The sequence below is a fragment of the Lonchura striata genome, chromosome 1, assembly GCF_046129695.1.
Source record: "Lonchura striata isolate bLonStr1 chromosome 1, bLonStr1.mat, whole genome shotgun sequence".
NCBI lineage: Eukaryota > Metazoa > Chordata > Aves > Passeriformes > Estrildidae > Lonchura > Lonchura striata.
In genome coordinates this window covers 32,169,827-32,179,165 of record NC_134603.1, presented here as the reverse complement: position 1 = coordinate 32,179,165, position 9,339 = coordinate 32,169,827, and the positions used below count along the sequence as shown (strand labels likewise).

The following is a 9,339-nucleotide window of genomic DNA, read 5'->3' as shown; positions in this document are numbered from 1 at the left end:
TACTGAAGTTTCCTTCCTAGACACATTCTTTCTATGCCCTTCCAGCCTTAAAAGCTTCCACAAAAGGTCATGGATGACTGGCTTTTTTCTTTTTTCTTTTCCCTTTGAAGAACAGTTAGGATATATGCAAATTTTTCTTTTCAGTCTTTGACTATGTGTTATTTTCTTGCTAGTGACCCTCTCCGTTTCTCAAGTTTTTGGCTTTGTCCACATTATTTTTCATTAGTCCCTATCTGTTCTTAATTATAAAGTACAAAGCTCCTTGTCATACTTTAAAGTTATTTTTTAAATTAAAGTATCTCATAACCCTCATCCTTTTCTTGCAAATGTAAAATTTTTTATGAGAAAATGATCCCTTTTTGATACTTCAAAGAGAAATCTTTAAAGCTCTGAGGTACTTCACACTCTTAACCACACTCTGTAGAATTAAAAGGTAACTAATTTGAATGGAGCAAAGACATCACATTGGCAAAGATTAAGAAAATCTATAAATTTTTGCATGAAACCATGAGGGCTTAATTTAGGTGATGGAAAATTCATGGAAGTTTCTTTGTGCTGTAAAAATTAAGAGCAGACATGTGAATTACTACAACTGCTCAGTATAACTTAATAGGGTGGAAACTTGGTAAACTGCTGTAAGTTGGTTGCTCTGGAGTTCTGTGGCCATACCACAAATTTCTTCATCCCTCATACCATGGATTTCTTCATTCCCCCATGTACAGCATAGCCTGCTTCAGCCTGCATGAGAAACGGGACAAGTGTGCTTAGCTGTGAGTTGGATCCACTATAATAAGATTATCTCAGAGCTACACAGACCTCAGCAAGCAGCTATTTTAAGCAGGGAATAGCAGAGAACAAGAGCAAACAGCTGCAAAACATGTCCAGCTGTCTCCCTTTCTAGAATTCGGGATGGAAAGTGTTGCTGTGGTGTGCATACTGTGAGCCTCAGGTAGGACACCTCCCTTTCTTGTCCCTTCATCCTCTACTTTCTTTTCTTTTCAGCAATTTTAATAGTCTAATGAATACTTCAGAGTACAACTGTAAGATTTAGTCCTAAACTTGGCTTGCAGAGAATAAACCAAGGCTACTGGCAAGAGGCAGGGAGTAATTTCCAACATAATAGTTTGCACAGGAAAACCATACCACCTGGTATGTGTTTGCTACAATTTAATAGTCTCCAGTGGTTTAATGTGATATATTCAAATCAAACCACTAAGGCAAAGTTCATACAGCATTTAACAAAACGTATTCAGTGTAATGCACAGCACTTTTTCTATATTTCAAAAACTCTTTGGTTTCTTACTCAAATGCTACCAATGCACCACTGGATATGTGCCAGTGCCCTGCTCTTTGTTTTGACTCCCATGGTACCCTCGAGCAGTTCATCAGTTGCCTGCAGAGGAAATGAATCCTCTACCTCTTTATTGTATCCTTGGACATGACTTTCACTATAAACAGTGTCAAAAATAGAGTGAGGCAATTTGAGAGGAGTCTACAGTTTTCTATTCTCCATGCTGATAGTTGAGTGTATTTTTATTTTTTGAATGCAGTCTTATGCCTTATATACAGCCCCTTTATGTTATAGTGCCTACAGTATCAACCCTAAACCCAGAATCAGGAGGAATAAATGTCTGCTTCCAGTTGCAAAATTATCTACTTCAAAAATTCACAAATTGTCCTGCAAAGAAAATTATTATTGCCTCTTTCTCTATTTAACAAATGTGGTTAATGTCTTAAAAGAGTTTTCCATTAAAGTGAAATTTTGTTACATGCCAAAAGCTAGAATATAATTGTTAATTCTGTGTGACTAACACTTTGAAATGGAATACCTTCCCCTGTTATTCTGTTATTTATGTTTCTGTGATGAGATATGATGATCATGCATATTATAAATCTTTCCTGAGGAAGATTTTAATGACTTATAAGTGCTTATCTGGTCAGCGTACTCATCTGCAGCCAACAATCCAAATACAAAGTGATTATTTTGAAAGGAAATCAAAAGTAAGTTAAGCCCTTTTTGGATGCATTGAAAAAAAAGATAAAAATATCATGAATTATTTTAAGGATGTTAACTACAAATCAGTGAGGAAACTTGCAATAAGCTTCTATTATCAGCATCTCGATGCAACGAAATTAAAAGTCATAGGTATGAAGTTCTAAATTCCTTAGACTTGAATTTATGTACTGTTAATTGTATATGAGAGCTGGTTCCTACTGAATTTACTTGCAAAGGATTTTGAAATAAATGAAGTATTTCACTGACAAAACCTCAGTGAAGTAACCTTATTGTGTAGCTCTTTCTGCTTCTCCTTGCTTTTTGCCTTCCTTCTGGATTGGAATATATAAGAAAAAGAATATACTAAAGAAAAAGATTTTGTAAAAGTAAAGTGTGTATGACTTTGTAGTCTTCTGCAGTGATCCGCATACTGACTTGAAAGGAGCAGAACAGACTCTTCACACCACTAGTGCACTAGTTTGGGACTTCAGTGATCGTCACAAGACGTCACTTTTATGAATAGCATCGATGTTGGCATGGAACACCACAAGCATCTAAAACAGAGTTTGCTGGAAGTATTTAAAAATAATTTAGATTATTTAGATTTAATGACAGTTTGACCAAACACAGTGGTCAAGGTTGTGGGCTTTATAAATATGGCCATAAAGGATATTTTAGCTGTGATACCAATAGTGCTTATTGTTCCTGTTTTCCCACTTAGTCATCCAGATCCTTTTAAATTGAGCTTTCTTACACTGACTTTTTAAAGCATTGGAATAGCCTTGACTTGTGCAATAAAAGTGCAATAAGGAAGGAGCAGGAGGTTTCTGCATGTGTCTGTCTATCCAAGCCACCAGGGGGGACTCATTCCTCATCTATAACTTCTGCAGCAAGTATCTGGAAAAAAACACCCATTCTTGAACCAGGTCTAGAAAGTCAATTCAGCAGAGAGTTTCTCTTCTTTCATATTAAGAGAGCTTTATGTAAAATCTTTTCAAACTTCAGTGCTCTTTCCACTCTGCCCATGAGTGCATCAGCCACCCAACACATTGGTCAGCAAGGCCAGACCAAGTCTGGCCACAGAGGCACCCACGTTCAGCTGGGAAATCTTGTACATCAGTGGGGTACAGTCAGTGCCACCCCCTGCCCGCTTCAGACTGACCTTGGACTTGTGCTAAACCTGTTGGACTTATAGAAGACTCAGCAGAGAGCCTGGCTTGGCTTCTCACAGATTATCCTCCTTCACACCACTGGGCATGGCTTTGTGGTGGAAAGGAATATTTTTTTGGCTGTATGTGCAAAAGGCAGCTCTTCTTTTGTAGCTGCTTCATTGTCCCTTTGTGATTGTCTTACTGCTCCATTTCTTTTTTCCAACTATTACAGCCCTCCTGATTTATTTCGATTTCACTGCATGTCTTACTATTTTTAAGCAATATTTGTCCATCTTGAACCAGATCTGTGTTATTGCTATGATCACAAAGAGCTTATATGTTTTACAGCATTCTGTTAAACAACAGCAAACATCTGAGTGTGGTGTATGTACTCTGGGGATCTGTCAGGAATGTAATATCATTTTGAATTCCCACTTAAAAGCCAAATACTGAAAATTTCTTAACATTTTGATCTCTACCAGGCCAGTGGGACTCTTCTTGTGGTCTATAGAAGGATTTGGAAATACTTGAGCTAATAGCTTCAGTATTTCCAAATCAATAGCTTTAATAGCTGCATTAATTTTTCAAATTTTTATTTTATTTTGTGAATTATTACATGCTCATTAAATGGTGCTTTCAGGCACCTTTAATTCAATTTTCACCTTCCTTAATTAATCTAGGAACAATCCCTATCTCTGAGCACACTCAGTCATGGTTTTCATGTGCATCATTATTCCTAAATTTCTTTTGTGTTACATGTTCAGACTTCTGAAAAACAATTTCTTAATATTTTGCTACTTTACCTTTATAATATGTAAATTATTACCCTGGCATGCACATAATTTGTGAGAATAAAAACTTTTAGGTGTTGTGATGGGGAATGGAAAGAGTCAGAACAACTGATTGTAATATTTATTGGAATTTTTATTGAGTTTCCTGCTTAGCATGAATCAAACTCAAATACCTCTCTATTTTATGTATTGCTTCTTTTTCTTAAAAAATAAATAGTTTCTAATCTAAGAGAAGTCAGCAGACATATACACAAACCAAGAAGGTAACTTGTGAGAACATTATTTGCTTAATTTCTGTAAGTCATTCTTCCATTGAATTCAGTAAACTTCCATATTTCATTATACTGAGAAAAAATATTTAGTTCTGTTTCCCGTCAGGTAGAGGGGGTTCTGCTCTCTTGAATGAGCTATTAGGCTTAATTTGATCTGTTCCTGTAGTTGGGATTAGCTGAGACTAGCTGCTTACTACTGCTGATGAGTCAACTAAACTTGCTCATTATGTACTTCTGGTAGTCATAATGTCGTTTCACTTCCCCATTTCACACAGTTTTCTCTTTAATTTTTTCACTCTGGGTTTGAACTGCATTGTCTGGGGAAAATGTAACAGCAAAATCAGGAATTCTTTTTCTTAACAAAATTTAGTGTAATGATAACTGACAGTGCTGCAGCAGGATTAACAAAAATTGCAGAAAATTTGATAAATAACAGAACTTTCCCCGAAGACATGTGACTGACGATGACTGTGCTGAATTTTCTTCCTCTTTCTCCCAAATGAAGTTTTATACCATCGAATACTGAGCAAAAAAAGTAAAACTATGTTTGGACTCATTTTGTTCATTTTATTCACCCCCGGAGTCAGTGAATTAATTTGTACATCATCTGATCTTGAAATGTCATATACTTTTTGTGGTAAGTAAAAAAATAGATAATCCTTTTGTTAAATTTGCGGGATAATTACTGTAGTCTGAGGGATTGTAAATTTTCTTTCAAATTTGTTTCCTTGAAGAATACAGAAAAATAAAGAATAAGTATATTTCTGTTATTAATCACCCTGCTAAAGAATTTTACTTCATAGGCATAAATCTTACCACAATGCTGGTTTCAGCAGCTAGGAGAGAGAGAATTTTATTCTCACATGATGTTTTTGTTCAGGAAATATTAGAAAATAATGGATTTAAATTTGTTTCATAAGAACTCTGTTGTATGAATTGTAACTATGGAGTTAACCAGTATGTTACAATTGAAAGCTTGAAGTATGTGGGAGAAAAAGAGAGAATGTCATATTCTGTCAGGCTGTGGTACCAATCAGGTTCTGAGACAGCATGGTGTATTCCTTCTTGCCCTGTCTGTGTCATGGGCTGATATTTTTTGTATTTTAAAAATACAAGGTGGGTCAGTCACAGAGTAAATCTACTCAAAGGTTCATTTACATTACTTGGAAAATATGCTAGTGCATTAAAAATATTTTTTAGCTCTTGTCAGCATGATTAGCATAAGTAGGGATATTTTCAGTAGAAGACCATGCTGGTTTAGTGCTAAAAAAGAGTTTGTATATCTTCAAAAGAGAAATAAAGGCACTTTTGTTTCTGTTTTTGTGTGCAAATTATCATCAGCCAAAAATTGACTTCTCTTTACTTAAAGAAATATGATAAAGGTTTTGCTGTCTGAATATAAAAATAATTAATAATATAATTAAAAAACATATTTAATAATTACCACATATATTGAATAGTTTTATAGCATGTAACTTAAATACATTTTAAAATATGTATATGGTTTTTGTGTGTATAACTGTATATTGGTATTATTTTATGGAGAAGCCTATTCAAACTATCAATGTGAAATGTTTTTTTTCTGTAGATTCTATGGCTCAGGCTTTCATGTTTAATCTGACACCTTGCAGCGTGACCAACGAACATGTCTGGAAGGCTGCTCTTACCTGGATTCCAAGTGAGTCTCTCTTAACTAGACAATTATATTCTGGAAATGCTGAAAATGAAATACAACTGAAAAACTGACACTTCATCTTAAATGCCAAGTGATTTAGGAAATTGGTTTCTGGGGTTAAAAATGGAGTGGCTAAACTATAGTCATGGGCAGAAATGATGATTTGAGAAAATGTGTTTGAGTTTTACTTGGACGCAGACTGTCACTATACATTCAAATCTGTGACAGTTTAGGTGTATGAGCATTTTGGTCTTCTGGCCTGGAGAAGATCCGAATCTTTTAAAGGAGAGAGAGTATTATAAGGCCGTTGAACTATGGCAGGACTTCTGCAGAGAATATGTATGTTCCAGAAGCTGGAAATGGTACTGGATTTTGTGTGCAAACCTAACTGTGATCTTTAAACCTAGCTTTAAGCCAGCAAGCTCAGCTCATGAAATGTTTAGGATCTGGCTGTATCATAAATTTCCCTTTCTGCACTAGGTTTGCTTCCCTAGAAAGATATCTTTGTGATGCATTCATGATAGTTTGTTTGCAACACCTGCTTAAAACTAAGGTCTTCATTTGAGTGTGTGTTTAGATTAGCTGTGGAGGTGAATGAACTCTGGTTTTTTTACTGAAGAAATTAAAACTAACTTTGAAATTTTTCTCTCAAATATTTTTGAAGACTAATTTTTTGTTGTTGTTAAAAACAACAATATCTTTTTTCTTTTTCTCTGGAAGTTGCAGTTTTCAAAATATATGCCTTTTTAGTTTTGGGGTAGTCTTACAAATACACAAGTATTTGTATTTTGCCAAGTATTTTGGCAAAATCTAGGTTTTTTCTAAACAGCATGTCTCCATATATGCTTTTCTCCCCCACCAGTTACCATTTTCTTGCTTGCAATTTTTGAATTAGGAAGTGACATCCACTTTTTGAAGATTGTCTTCAATGTCTGGTACGATGGTGCCAAAGCGCTCTTCTGGAAAGAACTCCTCTGCAGCGGAGCTGACGATGAATACTCAGTGTGTGGAACACTGAAAGGAGGTTGGTGTGAAAATACATGGTGCAATCAACCCATGCAAACAGGTTTTTATCTCTACAATCTACACCTTGCTTGGCAGACCTCAGAGCAGGCAATTCTCCCATTGCAGAATGCCATTGAAGTAAAAAATATCCAAATTCTTTATTTTAACATCCTTGTACTGCGGTTTCCATCTCCATAAATGAGGACTAAAGGCCTGTAAGGAGGTCAAAATACAGTCTGTTTTCCATTCTTTAAAAATCAGTATCAGCTCTCTTCAGTTACCATTCAAGTGAACTACTATTACAAGTTAAATTACTGGAGTTATCACAGTAGGATTTGTCTGGAGGAGATGTTGCAGGAGCACTGTGGTTAATGTCTATTTTCTAATGTGGTTTCAATAAAAAGTCAGAGCTCTGAGAGAAGAACCAGACGGGGGCTTTATCAGTGAAAGAGTAAATGACATTGGCAACTGCTGCTGAGAGATATGCCATATTGCTTTGAAGTGATTTAGGCAGTCTGATTAATGGCTTTATGGTTAAGTAACTCTTTGTATTATAATTATCTCTGTTTTTCAGAAACACTTGCATCAGCATTTGACATTAAAGGCTCAAGAATAGCATTTCCAAAGGTACTTTTCAATGTTTTGTGTAATAGTAAAATCACATACTTACAGGTATATTTTTTCTGAAGAGAGATGTTCACCAAAACTGTAGAAAACAGAAGAGGAAATGTCAGAAAACTTTCATATAATAGAAGTGATGACACTAAAATGGTAGCATCTCTGAAATGCTAAGATGTTCTAAGGTTATTATTCCTCTATCATTCCTCCTTTATTTTATGAAGGAAAAGACCAAAGTAATCAGTTAACATCACCTTAATTATTCCATTTTGTTTAGTAAATTATTCTCTTTCTTTTTACCTGTTTGAGTAAATCCATTCATATTCCTTCTGCCCTTTTCATTCTTTATTTTACATTTTTTTCACATGCTGCTCTCTTACTCCCTGAAACCATTTCAAAGGTTTGAAGAGAGATAACAATATCCAAAAAGTAAAAGTAGTGCTCTACTGTTAAAACAGGGGCAGCACCAGTCCTCAGGTTAAGCCATTCTGTCTAACAACTGCCTCATCAGTTGTCTGAGCTTTTCCAAGACCCTTATCAACCCTATTAATCCCTAAAAAAAGCACTAAGGAGCTTCTACTGGTCCAAAATCTCCACCATCCCCCTTAGCTCATGGACTTCCAACAGTCCAACACCTCTTGTAGCCCCAGAGCTAGTAATGGACAGGAACATCCTCTGCCATGAGCTGTCCTCATATCGATGAAGAGCTCATGGTAGACTTGACATTTCCTGATAGGACTCTGCTAGACCAGGAAATGTCATTCCTCAGTAGTCCAGCCATGAGAAGAAAGCTGAATACAGTTTTATTTGAATGCACTCATATACCTGACTATACCCAAGAAAGCAGTTTTGATGGGAATCTATTTTTTTCAGTTCTAACATACATCACCAGAACCATTCCAAGAGACACTTAGACAAGAGCAGGCAGTATTGTGGACTAATTGTATTTTTTTTTTTCTTGTGTGTTTTAGGGCAATTATAGTATTGTTGTGCAAGGATTCTCTGATGATTCTGAGAATAATATGGTCATATGCTTGAATTTCACCATGATAGTAAAACAAGATCTTTTCTGAGTGCAACAAACTTCTCAAATAATTCCAGAACATGGAGATCACTTCTGTAAGCAACTAGAATCCAAGCTCTGAAATAATATGCAGTCTGAATTTCCTGAAGCAGAATATATCATGTGCTATCTGGGAAGCTTTATAGTCTTACTCATTTGTAGCACAGCCATAATCAGTTGCTCGGCCAACGTGCACCAAATCTCTGGGAATCAGCTATCCTGGTTAAGCCACAGAACTACCCTGACTTGATGTCAGTCTGGACTTGCATTTTAGTGCTGTGCCTTGAGTTACAAAAAAGTTGATCCTTCAGGCTGACATAAAGTAATCAAGAATTTTGAAGTGCAAGAATCAGAAGTTCATCAGTATTCAATTTAAAATAACACAGCAATTGAATTTGGGAATCCTGCTGTGAGGTGGTAAGGGTGTTTTTTGGGTTTGTTTGGGTTATTTTCTTTTCTTGTAACAATAAAACTTGTACAATCAATCAGTTTAAGAGATGGTTTTTATTCTCCTGTTATTTGCTAATGTTTCTTCAGATGTTTCATATTGTTCTGCTCTGTTTACACCAAACTGAAACAGAGGAGTAATTTGTTATGTGGTAGTAGCTGATGTGGATGAAATCCAAAGTGGAACACGTTCCCAGTTACACTAATACAGTACAGCTGAATTTAGCCAGCCAGAGCTGCAACTATAATCCCTTAGAATGTTTTTAGCTCTTGCTCAGAGTCCGAGGAGCAGAGGTTACACAAGCTGTGTCCTTCAGAAGC

General features: G+C 35.9%; 1 protein-coding gene across 1 annotated transcript; it reads left to right on the top strand.

Annotated features, from left to right (window-relative positions):
• Positions 1-4,734: 4,734 nt before the first annotated feature.
• On the top strand, positions 4,735-9,059 carry LY96 (lymphocyte antigen 96). Its single transcript, XM_021530610.3, has 5 exons — positions 4,735-4,847; positions 5,799-5,888; positions 6,781-6,909; positions 7,465-7,517; positions 8,480-9,059. Exons 1-5 carry the CDS (start codon positions 4,754-4,756, stop codon positions 8,579-8,581), a joined length of 468 nt encoding a protein of 155 aa, XP_021386285.1. The 5' UTR covers positions 4,735-4,753; the 3' UTR covers positions 8,582-9,059.
• The last annotated feature ends 280 nt before the right edge of the window (positions 9,060-9,339 follow it).